This window comes from Drosophila simulans, chromosome 2L (genome assembly GCF_016746395.2).
Source record: "Drosophila simulans strain w501 chromosome 2L, Prin_Dsim_3.1, whole genome shotgun sequence".
NCBI lineage: Eukaryota > Metazoa > Arthropoda > Insecta > Diptera > Drosophilidae > Drosophila > Drosophila simulans.
This window is the reverse complement of record NC_052520.2, coordinates 13,447,440-13,463,411: the sequence shown is the minus strand read 5'-3', so window position 1 is coordinate 13,463,411 and position 15,972 is coordinate 13,447,440. Positions and strand designations below refer to the sequence as shown.

At 41.0% G+C, this 15,972-nt stretch overlaps 1 protein-coding gene and 1 long non-coding RNA gene across 8 annotated transcripts in view; both read right to left on the bottom strand.

Moving 5' to 3' along the window:
• Positions 1 to 15,972, bottom strand: part of LOC6726634 (disintegrin and metalloproteinase domain-containing protein 10) — a 96,642-nt gene that overhangs the window by 15,247 nt on the left and 65,423 nt on the right. For all 5 annotated transcript variants that reach the window (XM_039290991.2, XM_039290989.2, XM_039290988.2 and 2 more), the window contains exons 4-5: positions 14,015 to 14,211; positions 13,421 to 13,946 (exon numbers count right to left, since the gene is read on the bottom strand). In XM_039290991.2, the coding sequence (XP_039146925.1) occupies positions 13,421 to 13,946; positions 14,015 to 14,211 (723 nt within the window). The remainder of the gene's footprint in view (positions 1 to 13,420; positions 13,947 to 14,014; positions 14,212 to 15,972) is intronic.
• Positions 1,360 to 3,261, bottom strand: LOC27208539. Of its 3 annotated transcripts, XR_006541488.1 has the most exons (4): positions 3,030 to 3,260; positions 2,788 to 2,971; positions 2,714 to 2,735; positions 1,360 to 2,656 (listed from the first exon to the last, which is right to left on the bottom strand). It is a non-coding gene; the product is annotated as an uncharacterized LOC27208539 (long non-coding RNA). The 3 variants fall into 3 exon arrangements; XR_006541487.1 differs by having other exon boundaries at positions 1,361 to 2,656; positions 2,714 to 2,971; positions 3,030 to 3,261; XR_001600914.3 differs by having other exon boundaries at positions 1,365 to 2,735; positions 3,030 to 3,243.

Genomic DNA, 15,972 nt, shown 5'->3' with positions numbered 1-15,972 from the left:
ATTCACTTCCATTGCAAGCCGGAAAACATGTCACAATCAACTCAAATTGAGTTATTCAATGCAGGACTTCAAATTACAAAGGACTCGAAGGCAGAAGGATAGAAGCCTAATTGTCGCAGCTGTCAGAACTCAGCTTGGCATTCGAATTCGTATTCGTATTCGTTTTCGCATCCGGATCCGCATCTCCACTTCCAATCAGCCGTAACTTTGCACTCAGCTCGACTTAACTCAAGTGCCAGCAAAAGATAAACAAAATTTGTATCTGTGCGAATGGACGTTGAAGTCGAACGACAAAAGCTTAGTTAGAAGGCAAAAGCAAACGGTAGCCAAGCAATTTGTGGTCAAGTGCAAACTAAAGGCGGTCGATGACAAGGACATCGACTACGATGACGATGACAATGATGATGATGATGATGAAGGCGGTGATGGTGATGGCGATGGTGACGGCGGTTCCTGGTATGACTTTGGGGCAAATGAAAAAGAAAAAGTTTCCGAAACGACAGAGCACTGATGCCTGGCTCTAAATGGTCTAGAAATAAGCCAAATGTATGGGCTCGTCTCTATCAGGCACTAATTAACGACGGAATAATTTCCCCTGCCAGGCAAATGGAAACGAGCCACAGGATCCCAGCCTGATTGGTCCTGTGGATAGTCCTGCAGGTTGGGGTAGGTTAGTGGCTCTCCTCCCGGTTGCTCTGCTGCTCATGGCTCATGGAATTAGAAAAGTTCATTCGGCAGTGCAACTGTTTGGCTTTTGACCTGCTCCTTTGGTGTGCAGCTGCTTCAACTCCTTGTAGGCAGCATTTTGCATGCAAGGCAAAGTGCAATATCAACAAGCCCGGTCCAAAAACCAAGAGAAATATGTCGACTTGTCACACAAAGCACAAACTACCACTTGGACCAGGACAGCTGCCTGACATTGAACGCAGGACCTGGTACACAGGCACAGAGAATTTCGCATCGAGGACGAGGAATACGCCCCGGAATTTTAAACTAAACTATGTTCGGAGGCTTGTGCCTAAGGCTGGCACTGATAAGACATCCGAGAATGCACAAATGTGGGTATATTGAACCACCCAATCCGGAGAATGTGGCCAACACCATATGGACGAGGTCTGCGGAATGGAATGGTGGTGTAATGGTGGTGGGCTTACCAAATTGTTGGGAATTTTCATTGCATGCAGCTTGGCCATAAAATAAATGGAGAACCTTATTCGGTTGTACATGTTTGAAAGCCCACGCACTCACACACACACACACACACACACACACACACACACACACACACACACACACACACACACACACACACACTTGTATACATTTATATCAATGTAGGGACAGGTGACTGAAGGGGGCCGCAGAAAACTGGTTACGACACTTGGAACTTATGGCCTAACTGATAGTGATTGACAAAATAGAGTGTTGGGCCAAGCCAGCTGAAAGTAACGTTGTAAACCGTAAAAAATAGCAATTTCTAGCGAAAATTATACGTTTAAGTATTAGCATAAACAGAAAAGATAGCACAGCCCAAAAATTAGTCAGCTTAAAGCAAGGCCAATATTTATCTTGGCTAATATTTGTGAAATAAATAAATACCTTTACCAATTTAAGACAACAGTGTAGCACAGAAAATAACTGCATAAGCTTCATTTCCTCAACTGCAAACCAAAACGGAAGCAACAAATATCATCAAGCCCAATTGCATTTGTGGCCGAAAACTGGAAATATTTACTTGCCCGGTTGGTTTGAAATTTTGGCATTGCCTTTTGCCAGAGCGAGACGACAGATAAGCAGAAAGGAGTTTCCTGCCCCACTTGGCCAAAAGGGGAAGAGACGGAGATTCGGCAAAGTAAGTCGGGCAGGCGAAATAAGGATGGCTAGTAATGTTGGGCGGGTGGTGAACGGTCGATCTGAGGAGTGAGAATCTTTGTGCAGGGCCATGATAAAAGTGGTTTATGGCTGTGGTTATAGTCTTCTATAGATTCCCCCAAGTATAATCCACTGTTAAGAAGTGCATTATGCCCTTTGTCATGTTGCTAACTTTGTGTGAGGTGTTGAGTTCATGAGGGCTTATGTTGCTCCATAAAATAAATGCTAGACAGGCAGGATTAAACTATTTATTTATATATTTACTCTCTATTTCTTTACTACCAAGGATTTAGCATTTAGGCAGAATATAATCCGGGCACAACACTAATACCATCGATTTCTGATCAGCATTACACAAAGTCAATAGCACTAGGGAGCTCTTTGGCCAATGCGAACAATTCGAAACTTGTTTCAAATTCAATTGAAACACTCGAGGGGCTGCTACGTTTTTCGAGCCACAGGACATAAGAGGCCACGTTTGTGTGTTTGGCAGCAGTTACAGTCGCCTATGACAACAGAGTTGCCAATGTCGTAGTCGTTGTCATCGTCATTATCAAGTGGCTGACACCCCTCCGAAAATTCCGTCCACCGTGTCCCGAAATTGTCCCGAAAATAAACCGTAAAGCACTTAAAAAAGACCGCATGACAGCCAGCGGGCGACTAACAAACGCCGTCTATTTCAGCTTTCCTTTCTATCCTGGCTAAAAGTCTGGTTTGAGAGGTTGCCTACCATAATCGATGGTTGATGTTGCTTTTGTCGTTACAGGTTGGTAGTACTTTTACACTGGAAAAAACAACGTCTAGTTCGGATATTCTTAAGCTTACATTAACGAAATTACACCTTCATATAGCAAATTTGGGGCCTGAGAAAAAACAAATTATTACAAGAAAGTTGTATTCTTATAAACATTCAACTTTTTTCGAAGTTTGCTAGCAGTGTTGGGTTCCCGACCAACCGCAATTTTCACTTCAATTTAAACTTGCTAAATGAAGTGTTCAATGCCCGGATTTCCCTTCAATGACTGCCCCGTTTTATCCAAGGGTTGCGGTTTCCAACGATGTCCTTGCTGCGCTCCTTGAGTTTACGACAAGTTGGAGTCTGCATATGAGAAACATGTTAATTAGAGCCTATTGAATGCAATCACAGCATGGGGTACTCTGCACAGTATTTGCTTATCCATCTCCGAATCAAATGATGTATTTTTACATATATTTGTGTGAGCAGGCACTAGCCCAACAACCTAATGCCCATTTTAATTAAACACAAACATGTGCGTATTTATGGATGTCTGTACGAACAAACAGATTCCCCAAATGGCCCATTGAACTGACACTGGGCTCCCAAGGCGCTTGGTCACCAACAAATTTACGAGCACAACGAACGAGAGCAGCCAACTTACAAATATATATATTTACGTATAAATATACACAAATTCCCCCACATGAACACACCAACTCAGACAGGCGACCATTCACAGGGAAATTTAATAATTTAGCAGTTAAATTATTTGGCACTTGTAATAAAACAAACAACTTGTAGCAAGCTGTAGCCGAAACTCCGGCAACATCCACCCAAAACGCAGTGGACAGTTGCAAAGTGTTAAAACGCAAAACTTTCGGAGGAAGCCGCAGCAACTGAAGTGCAGAGGAATGCAGAGGAAGAGGAAGCCCTATAATGTGCCTGGCCAGGCCTGGTTGTGATGACCAAATGTTGTTAAATAGCACGAGCAACATGTAAATATAAATTTGCAGCACAAGATTTATGCATATTTTGAAGTTGGGCAGAGAGCAATGTCCTTGGTAAACACCACGTGTGTGTGTGAATTTTAAAATTGTTTAAATTTCGTCTGGTACTGCAGCTGTTGCTAGGACATCAACTGCAGGCAGTCCTCTACAGATTCCGCACGAATAATGCTCCAAGACATTGGCCAAAGCAACCAGATTCTTCCTCTAGCTGATGCTTGTCATGTTGCACATAGTCGTATGTTGGCCCATATATATATTTATCCTAATTCCACATGCTTGCCCACTTTCTGGAGTCATGTAATGCTTGGTAAACCCCATTTGGACACATTACGCATACGCCATGTGGCCGCACGATATTATAAACTTCTGCTTAACTCTTGATTGTAAAAGTTTCGGGTGGCATTTTTCGTGCCATTGTGTTTACCCAGCTTGTGTTTCCATACGCATTTTACACGTAATTTATTTGAAATCTAAAATCAAATATTTGTGCCTTAAGATAAAACTATATTTTTCTTTTTTAACACTTTTAATTTCTATAAAACGGAATATTTCATGGTAGATTGATTTGCTGGAATATTTCTGCAATCAGAGTAACTTTGTTTAAAGAGAATCTACGATATTTTAAAGTAGAATCCTTTCGGCAGGAATGGCATCTTGTGCAACGTCAACCGCAACGATTAATTTAATATTTCTCGGACAGAATCACGAACGTCTCACACCCAAAACCTTGGACCCATTTTGCCTGCGGACTCGACTCCAAACGCATCCCCGCTGTGCTGCTGTCACCTGGACAGTTTGGATAAGAGTGGCAACAGTACTGCAGCCAAACATTTGCATAAATATTTGCCAGATTCGTAGAGTGCTGGCCATCTACCCCGAAAAACCAGAAAATGTCCCCATTTCGTTGATGACGCCAACAGATTTTAAATACATTTTGCACCCCAACCCACCCAGACAGCCAACCAGCCAGCCATCCAGTACTCCGTACTCGGGGTCCACACCTGTCGGCTACAATTATTGGTTTGAGCCCTGTCCGCGGTCCAGGTGCTAGCGATGTGGATACGAACAGGGTGCGGGCTATGGGGCTATGGGGTTACGGGTTAAGGGGATCAATTCGGGGGGAATCCTGGCCGGATTCCCCAAAATAACGAGTTTGTGGTAAATTGAATTGTTCAACATGCACATCTCCTCCACCTCCGCATCCATTCCCGATTATCCCATTCTGTCGCGTCAATAAAATCGTTGCACCGTTTCATTTCGTCCTGATATGTTCGTATGATGCGGTTTTGCTATTGGTACTTCGCATTTATTGAGCGCTGAATATACAGGGTATATATGACATTTATTAAATTAAATGCATTTAAAGAGGATCTCAGTTTTTAGAGACTGCTTAAGATTCTTTTGATACAAAATATGTACAAGAACAACCAATTTATGGAGTTTATGCTTAAGTCATTCAGTTTCAGCAACCTCTAAATATGGTATTTGTATTTAAGAGCCAAATATTTAGATATTTGCCAAAAATCCTTTGTTTATTTTTTATTTCTAGATTAAATTGATATGCCCACTAAGCCTGGCATAGAAATTATGATGGTCATAAATCTAATTTCCGTCAATTTATATTTATTTGTTTTTCTTTTCAGTCTGTTTGCGTCTCCCATTGAATATGACTGCACAATGCGAAAATAAATGCGGCTTAGACTCGGTTCTATTCTATCCCACTATATTTTAGAAAAATATTTGCCGTCTAATATAAAGTGCTATGAAGAGCTAAAATAAACATTTATTCACCCATTTATTTATTTAATCGCTAAAAATGTGTGAAAACAGAGTACTATCGTATATTGTATACTTTATAGTATGCACTCTACGTCAAAATGTCAGCGTTTTTGATGACCACATTAGATGAAGAGCAAGATTTTATACCCCGCATCATTCCCCTTCCATATCGGACGATTATGATGACAGATTGCTTCATTGTGATATATCGGCAATAACAACCCAATTCGCAGACATGTTGCGTTTCGGCAAGGCAATCAAAGTGGCATGCAACACAAATGTGCAATCTAGTTGCAGCAACCCCATCCCGAAAATAGCTGCTGAAAAATAAAAGCGATATCCCCAACCCCCCGTTGAAGTGACAGAGCAACACACAATGTCATGGCTGGGAACTTTCATCTGGTGTGTTTGTCTGTCATAGAATGCTGATGGCAATGATGATGATGATGGCGATGATGATGGTACAGGTAGGTACCCAGTACCACCCAGCTAGACAAAAAAGCCATTAAAAGCGACTTAAATGTTGCGAAATGTTTTCACGCTCTCTGATCTGAACTGCACTCGCAGCAATCCGGCGGAAAACTGAAGGTGAGCTGTCAGGTGGCAGGTATAAAGGTGTTGCGACGTGAGTTGCTTATCGCACCTTTTCATTTGCCCAAAACATTTATTAAATTTTAAAATCTAATTTAAATTTTCACGCCACATAGACTGAACACCAACAGCAACACGAACAACAACTCTGCATAACATCAAACAAAAGGGGTACGAGCAACAAAACCAAACGAAGTGTATCACAAGAAGCCATCGCGAGGAGAATGAGTCAGACTGACGACTCGGATGCCAAAAGGGGGCAGAGGCCCTCCTCCACAGAAGCGACATTATGGATAAATCCGGAGTGCCGGAGGATGACTACGCGGATGAGTCGAGGGCAGCAGCACGGAACTGAACATAGCAGCATGCAGTGCATACTAAGTGTGATATTAAAGAGGGCTGTGCAACAAAGATTAGTTTAACAGAGCTTAGCCAAATACATTTAGGTAATTAAACAAGTTTAAGTTTTTTAATAAACCAAAAAGTCTTAAATATAATTTGCAAGAGCACAGCTTTACTCGATTCAACTGACATTGAATACAAAACTCCGTTCGTGTTTAAGGACAAAAACACAAGGCATAAGTTTGAACAAACATGAAATATGAAAAGTTGGCATGTTGCATATCAGCGATTCATTATGCTGGGACAAATGTCAATTAAAAGTAAAGCGTAAAAATAATAAACACTGTGTACACTGGACATTGTCATTTCTGAGGTGGTGCTGGTGTTCGTGGTGTGGTGCTCATAAAAACGGTTCGGCGTGCTTATAAAAAGTAAAACACCCACCCCCATCAAACATACTTTTTTGGCCGGCGGTATGAGGTGGGGCATAAAAAGTTAGTCATGCGAGATTTTTGGTAGTTGTCGTTGTCGCCGGTTGTTGTCCGCCATTCTGCGTTGGTCAGCGCTGCGAAACCCCATAAAACTGCACAACTTCAATTAATTTTCACATATGGCGATATGGTGGGTGGTGGATGGTGAGTGGAGGAGGAGGAGCTGGAGGGGGGACAATGTGCCACGCACATGGGGCAGCGGTCAACGGCAGTAGCAGCTGACTGTGAACCCAGTTCAGTGAATTCAATTAACCGCAATTTCCATACCAGCGGTGCGGGGAGCGGTGTGTGTTCGCTCCTCTATCAAATGCAATTGTTGTGCGGTTGGCAAACAACAATTTTCAGACAACTGACAAAAAAAAAAACATAAAAGATAGTAGTACAAAAGTTTGCAGAGTACAAATTATTCTGATGTCAGCTAAAAAAAGAAAGTATTAAACAAAATGTGAGCACTCATACATAACGACTCTGAAGTATGAAAATAATTACAATTTAATATGCATTCTGTACAGTTGCAAAATAAAACATATGAATGTTTATCTGACAGTTTTTACATTCGGCTCTTGTTGCCTGTTTCGTAATTTGTCACTTCTAATTGCAATTTGTGTGTGAGTGTGTCTGAATCTGTATCCGTATCTGCGTTTGTATCTGTATCTGTGTGCACTTGATTTTTGTTGACTTTTGCATTGTAATTATGCGGTCAGATTTGAATTGAGATTCAGCAGCAACTAACGATGCAGATGACCCATTTCTGGTGAGCTGCTTTGTAATTAGCTCGTCCAGTTCAGTTGCCGCCCTTTCAGTGTAATAGACAGGAAACCGACTGCGATTGCTGGCTAGTTGATTTGCATGCTCGAAATCGTATTTGATTGGAAATGTTCGTTGCACATTCCATTGCCGATTGAGGAGTAGGGGCACCATTATGGTTAAATTATAAGCGGATCGTATGTTGTAGAAAAGAGGGGGGAGTGGCTTATTAATCGGAATTTGGCATGAGGCAAATTTGCTGCAGGAAGGCTTCTTCATCGGAAAATTCTAACCCAATAACTACATAGTACTAGCAGTAATAAAATATTTATCAATCACTACATACTATATGGCATGGTGGCATGTAACGTAGTTATGCTGCATACTTACAATACTGTTTGAATATGTAAGGTACGTGCTTTTAATTCATATGATTAGTTAAAGTCATGCATTAAACACCTTGTATTAATATGAAATGAGAATGAGTCAGAGCACTAAAATACCTGCAACTTGACATTGCAACTACAAAATAAAAGATAGTCTGTGAACATTGTGATGCAGCAAACACCCGTTCTAACAAACAACTGCTGACCGCAGAGACTGAAAAATTGCAGGCGACTCTGTCGGTGACCGCGGGTTGAATGACCAACGGTAACTTAATAGAAGTTGACACATGTCGCCACGCATGCAAAATGGATTCATCCAACCGCAGCCGCGTGGGCAGCAGATTGGACGGGGTCATCCACCCACTCCGCTGGAGCAGCTCCACCACTCCGTCCACTGGCGCACACAATCGCAATCACAGGGCGAGGCCATTGTGCTCAAACGCATTTGATTTCAATATCCATCTGCCCCTTTCATGGCCACTTCAGCCGGCAGCGTTGCCAATTAACATGGCCGTCGGTTGCCTTCTGTGCTGCAGTCTGATTTCAATCCGATTTGTTAAAAAAAAAAAAAACGGCGTAGAAAGCGCTAGAGTCTAGACTAGTTGGGTTATGAGACTATCAGATACCCTGTATATATGTGCAACCGATCCCAGGGTCTAAGTTATGGTGTATACATAGTTAGATATATAAATTACATAATATAATATACATAATATAATAAACTAAGTGAGTATATAAACATCCCAAAATACCCCACACACCGAGGGTATGAAAAGAAATACACAAAAACCGGAATAAAAGAGGGAAAATAGAACTTCCGGCTATGACTGTCGCATGTCAATTTGGGCACACTTTCTTTCTTCTTTTTTTTTTTTTGTGAATGTTATCCGTCGCTCTCCCTTATCACAAGAACTATGTGGCGAGGCGGGTGGGGAGGCGGGTGAAGTTACTTGTGCAACGTAGCATGAAATTTGTTTGTTTACAATTGCAAACTCCACTCCATGCTGCTGTGCAAAGCGGCTCCTTCCATCGGCTTTCGTTGCCGCTGCTATCAAATACCGGAAATTATTGTATGTTATGCCAACGTCAACATTGCCCCCGCGGCATCATCGTTATCGAAACGCGGCGTAAGTCCTGTATTTATGTATTTTTGGCTGCTTATTTCATGCATCGTTGACTGATACATATTCATAGCAACACGATACCCAAGCGCGATCCAGCACAGGACTGGATAAAATTGTATTCAATTACTCAGCCGATGGTGCCAGTTTACATTGGAATTTTGTTGCCCGAAATTTCTTCAAAATTTAAAAAGATAAGTTGCTATCGTTTCCTCTGAGAACGGCACAAGAATGATAGCAAAACTAATGAATAGAACTTTTTGCCTTCCAACTTTCACATTTTGTAATGGTTGCTCATTTATCAAAGAAATAAAAGAACAACAGCGACTCATTAAGCGCAAAGCTATGTAGCTAAAAATTACAATTTATTTAAAGTTTCAACAGCCGCAACTATTACTCATTTTTTTTTGCCAAAGCCCTGTTTTAAACAATTCGAAATGGATCGAGTTTAAAACATCTGCGTGTCATTGACATTTATGCGCCAATAAGTTCGCAGTTCAGCAAAAGTTAATGGGCATCCTGGCCGAAACGAAGGAGTGAGTCGAGTGCGGGGCAGCTGTTGTGCTAGAGAGGCATTTTTCTATAAATTTGCATAGTGTTATAGCAAGTGCAATCAAATAGTCGTAAATAAATGTGAGCCGCATTGCATTTATGGCACTTGCAGCGACTGCACATAAAGTCCCCACAGCCATGGTCAATGCACTCGAGAGCCCGAAGGATAACCGGAAAATGCGGTGGGGGGAATGGAAAGAGGGGTTGCAGGGAGTGAGGGAGATCCTGTCGTGGAGTACTATATAAGGAGCAACAGTGACGCCAGCAAACAATGTGCCACTCGAGCTGCTTTCTGTTTTGCTGTGCAAAAATTATATTACAACATTGTGTATAAATTGTGATTTCCAGGCAACAGCAGCTAAGGCAGTATTCAAGAACACATTGCACTTGGTTGCACTGAAAGAAAATTGAAGATTAAATGAAGTTTGAGATAAGCCAAAATTTATTTCTTTGCAAGATTACTTCTTCTCTGTGGTTAGAAAGCATATTATGGCAAAAATTTTAGGTTTTAGTAACGGAAGTTGTTATCTTCATACCAGTTCTTATCTAAGTTGGTATATTGAAATTTAAAATTTATTTAACATTTCAAACGGAAACTTAATTTAAGATATCTGCCCATTGTTCTTAACTTACTTAGTTTCACATAGCAATTTGAGTAACAAATCTGATGCTGGTTAATTTCTGTCAGTGTAATTGAGTACTTGTGTTGCGGTGTATGTTAACCCCTTGGCTGCTTCTGGGGTCGCCGGGCTCACGCTTCGTTACTTGGCTGCCTGCAAGTTGGCGGGAGTGGAGCAGCGAGACAGTGTGCCAGCTAGGGGCTATAAATGGGTTGGCAGGAGGAAGAGATCGGGGTGCCGCGTAGGGGGCGGATAAGCAATGTGCGTGCGCCGCTTGGTCGGTTTTAACACGCACTTAACGCACCCCTTGTCGCCTCCACCCCCTTAAAATGGATGAATGAGTGTGTACACACCAACAATGTAATCTAGGGTCCGTCGACGACTGCTCATTTCCACTACAAAAGTTAATATGCTGCTAAAATGGCATTAAAAGTGCTGTGTGTATGTGTCGCCAGTGGGTTAAGAAACTCCTGATAACTTCAGAAGCATAAACACCTCGCGACACACTTGCTCCTCCACCCCACCGGGGCTAATAAAGTTGGACAAGCTGGGGAGGAAAAACTTAAGGGGAAAAACCAGGCAACAAATGCGGTTAACTATGAACTGGGGGGTAGCAAAAACTCATAAATAGAAAATGAGTAAGCGAACGGCGAGTGGCGAGTGGCAAAGGCGAACATTTTGCACTTTTCACAAATTAAAGTTTATGTTATGCTCCCCGCGACTAAGTGACCAATGGCAGTTATGTGAAAAAAAAACCTTTGACACCGCTGTTTTACTTTCCACGCTTGTCATGTCAACTTTGAGCACTTAAGTGTGCCATTTAAAAGTAGTAATAGAGCCCTGAGTCATTCAAACGTTTGAGATACATATGTACGCAGTTAAGTGGCTGCAAAATAATAACTAAATAAAGTGAACTTTAGAATAGGATATTATATATATTATTTACTTGGTTAACGGACGTGGTTAGAAGCAATCGAAACAAATTTCAAACTGATTGAGACACTTTTAATTATCGTAATTGCAAATGCAAACCAATTAATTGCCTTGTAATGCGATCTAAGTTAATAAAATGAAATGTCAATTTGGTTGTTTTATTCGGAATTTGCACTTTACATCCATCAAAATGTGCAGCAGTCGCAATCAAACTAAATAGCACTAAATAAGCTGACAGGTGGGCGTGGCTGGTGTGTGAGCTCATTAAACTGATTACACCGCACCCCAAAACGCGTATGTATATTTATATAAACTTGCTACTTGGCTAAATGCACCCATGAGAATAGTTTTCTCAAGTGTTGTTGTTGATTCCCCATACACGTGTGTGTGTTTTTCTGGGAATGTCAAATTGCATACAATTTTTTGCCAGCACCAACAATGGCTTGTAGATTGTCAAAAAAAAAAGGAGATACAAAAAAAAAGTTGGCCAACAAAGCTGCTCTCTGGAACTCAACCAAAATACCCACCATTGCTCCCATTTCACTTGTTTAGCTATGCATTAGATTCTTCTTCTTCCATTGTTGCTACAACTTTACATGGGCGTGGCAGATGCCTTTTGTTATATCCATGGTTATGGGAACATTTTTGCTTGCACTTTCAGAAAATAAATCGATTTATATGCTACCCTTTATCAATTCTATACACGAACACAAAATAATTGCTTTTGAAAACTATAAATTTAAGTTATTTTAATACTATGCATTAAAAACGATTGATTGCTTGTTAATAATGGTTATAATCACTTTTGAAATCCCACTAAAATTACTACTGAAACATATCTACATATTTAATGAAAACAGCAGAAACAGAACATTTTCGTTCAGTGTATGTATGTGTGTAAAGTAACCGCCGGTCTGGAACCTGATGTCGTCATAGTTGGTGGTGCTGCCTGCACAATAACAACGGCGATGCATCCGCTTTTTTTTTCAGTTTCGCAGTTGCAACTTTTCATTGTCAGTGTCATTGTTGCAGCAATATTACGTACGAGTACGTTCGAGTGTCGAGTGTGTGTGCGATTCTGGGGGCAGGCACACCTTCTTTGCTTGCACCATTGTTGCCGACGAGTTGCATAAAAAATTGACCATTGAACCGGGTGGAGGAGAATATTCCTCTTATTTTCTTCGCTTTATACGGCGCTTCATGCGTGGCTTGCTTTTAAAATGAAGTCGCCGGGTTTCGCCTTTTTTGCATAAACCATGAAAAACGTTGCTGCACGTTGCCCGTTTTGCCGCATTCAACGGTATGAAAGTTTTTCTGTCGCTTCTTTGTCGGCACAGCTGACGGATCAAAGTTTCCATCGCCATTGGCGGCGAAAAACTCTAGCTATAGACTACTTAGTTTTCGTTTCAATTTCAGTCGACATATTCTAATTGGGCAGGAAAAACATTGTTCCGAAATTTGTGAAACTTTGCCTTTCAATTAGAGCTGGCTAACTTGACTTCTTTTAATATGCTAGGTATCAGAAAATTTAAAATTAAAACGAAAACTTTAAAGTTTTTTTTGTTTTGATTCTAAAAAACATGAGCGAGAACGCTGTAGTCGAGTGACACTACTAGCAAAGTATCTCTTAATCTCGAAGTTAGCTCCACCTAGCGGCGGTACTTCATCATAACTTTTTTATGAACTGATCTAGTCTATATAGTAATAAATATAGTATACTCTTTAATTCTGCGTATAATGTATATTTATGGACAATAATAAATGTACAAGGACATCAAGGATAACGTTTTTTGAAATCACATTAACCGAAACTCGTACCGTGACATTAACTAAGCTCTACAGCCAGATTTCTCACTGCTCGGATAAACAAGTTGTTAAGCTCTACAACTTGCGAACCCAAGACAGTTTTTAACAACATTGTGTGGCTTGACAAACTGACAGCCAACTGAAGAGATGAGCACAAGCGAAATGATTAGCAGCCACTCGCGACTTGTCATAACTCAGGTGTCAAAACAGAAACGAAATGTTATCAAACAATTTCAAGGCTGACTTGTGTCCTCATCCTCGAAACGGCGAAAAGCAACCATGAATGAGTGCAAAATAAAGTCAGGAACTTTTCGGCGAGTTGCTCGCCGGCTAAATAAATCACATTTAACAATGTGCTGGGGGGTATTTTTCATTTCTGCATCGGCAGGCAACTTACTTTTGAAAAGTGGGAAAAGCAACTTATTTCGACTTACCTTCGCGCACATTTTCGTAGGCGTCCTCGACATGTGACTCCTTGTAGATAATGGAGTGAAAATCAAGTTCGTCCTCGGCATTACGCTCCTTTTCGTCCTCGAAATACTCTGTTGTGGGTGGGAATGTTGTTGTCGACGACGAGGACGACGATTCGGTATACTCTGGAAGCTGCTGGCTCGTCGTTGTGGATTCAGCAATTTTCTTTATAAAGTTTTCTGTCTTACTATTAACGGCAGTAGTACTGGTGTTGCTTTTGGCCAAAGGCCGTGTTGGTTGTGTGCTTTTTGTGGCTGCTGTTGCTGTGGATGTCGTCGAAGTCGAAGGTGGTGTTGTTGTCGCCGTGCGATTTGTGGGAAAATAATGTTTGGCATGTTCAACATAATAGGCATCACGTTCCGTTATAATTTTACCCTCGAATACCCCGTTGTGTATGGAACCAAATACATAACTATTACGATCCCCTATCACTTCGCCCTCATAGATATGATCCGTGGAGACATCAATGGGACCTTTGCTATCATAAAACTGCAAATACAACATACAATACATGCATTAGAACGTATGTTCCAGATGATTTGTATAGCCATACTCACGTCTAACTTATTGCTAAATGTATTTAAATCACGTTTTAATCTAAGATGGAAGTCTCTTCCATGTGATGCAAACTTTAAATGTACATAATGATCTTTGGTCACTGATCGTCGCGCTCTATTGTGACTAGCTCGGATGTGCTCGTGATCATAGTTGAGTGTTTCATAGTGGGATATGTATTCGTTAAGTCGTTCATGACCTGTAAAAAAGAGAAGAAATAAGTAAATATTAATATAGATTCTAAGCTTTTTCAATAAGAGAATATCTCAATAGGATTTTCACAAAATCAAAGCAAATGAAATTTGACTGCAGCATTGGTTAAATAAAAGATATTTACCAAAAATAAAAACTACATGAAAATCCTTTGCTTGTTAAATCTTGAAAATCGATTGCAGGACGAAAACCGAGAAACAATTTGATAACCGCAATTGAAATTAAATTGAAAACCGGAAATTGAAACACAACACCACACCAACCAGACCAGACCAGAACACTCCACACCAGACTTTCGACGTGTTTATGTCCATCTCAGGAGGAGGCAGGACTGGCCTGAAAGTCCTTTGATTACTTTCATTTCCTTGTCAGCGCCCGAACACTACCTTCACTTAATACTTTTAACATTTGATTGCATTTATGCAATAAGGGATGGCATGGAGTTGGTATGGTTTTGCTGCAGTTTTCCGTAATGCATTTACTATTGCAGTTGCCCCTTTCGATGACTAAAAGTCGTTTCAGCACATGCCACAGCCAACTGCCTAACTGATGATGGCAAGTGGCACTTGTGTGTGGGCGTTGCTGGATTGCTCTACGACTGCCGCAAACATATTTATTTTGGCAGATGGACTGGAAAAATGGAAAGGCAAGCAAGGACGACAGGGAAATGGCATGCAAGGCGTCGCTTTGCGTCCTTTTCCTCCTGGCCAGGCCAGTTGAAGCTTCCACAACGTTTTTAATGCACTTACAACGCACACAGTTGCACGCATAACTGCATTACTTAACAGAGAATTTTCGTCTGCCAGTTAGGGCTAAGAGCCCAGGCCATCAAGGCCGCCTGCTTACCTAATGGAGTGTGTTGCCAACTAGAGTGTGTAGCCCTTGGATGGCTGTGGTCACAAAAAAGCAGAATGTTCTCGCTATGTTTTGTTACGATATCATAAACTATACGTTCTATGTTTCAAAAAATAGTTACATACCTTTTGAAAACTTTACAAAGGGGCGACAAATAAAATGCATTCACTTTGTTAATTCTAAAATGCATCTCTCCAAGCATTGGCTAGTTCTTAATTCATTTTGAATAAATTACCGTACTTGATTAAAGCCAAAGGAGCGACGTTAGTTTGGTCCATGCCCATTCGGCATTAAATTAATTAAAATTTGGTTTAAAAAATAAAAAAAAGTAAGCTTAAAAGAAACATAAAAACAAGCCGGCAGGATGCGGGTTCAACTTCAAAACGACTGTCGGAAAAATTACACCGAACCAGAAAGTATCAGGAAAAAATCCTCATCACGAAATAAATGCCAAAGGATCTAAAAGCGAGTATTATAGGGGCAGGGGGCTGAGTGCTGGGTAATTAAACTGAATGTTCAAGCAAACATTAAACAACGATTTTTTGTACGCTCCTTTTTGTGCTAACGTCATGATGAATCAAGAACCAGAATAAAAGGGAACAACCTGCAGCAGCAGTGGGGCTAAATGTAAGGGAGCCCTTGGCCAAAGGGGTCATTTTACTAGTTGACCCACAAAACGGTACAAAGGTTTACCCAGCGTCGTTCCCTGTGGTTCAACAATGCGGAAAACCCTCTCAGCAACTGATTAAACAAAGCTAAAAACCCGAGGGGAAAAGAATTGCTTGAAAAAATAAACGAAAGGTGGCATCAATAGATTCCGCGAAATTACAGAAAGTGAGATTTTAATGGTCACGAAAACGCACTAAACATTGGCCATTCATTAGTGAAAGCA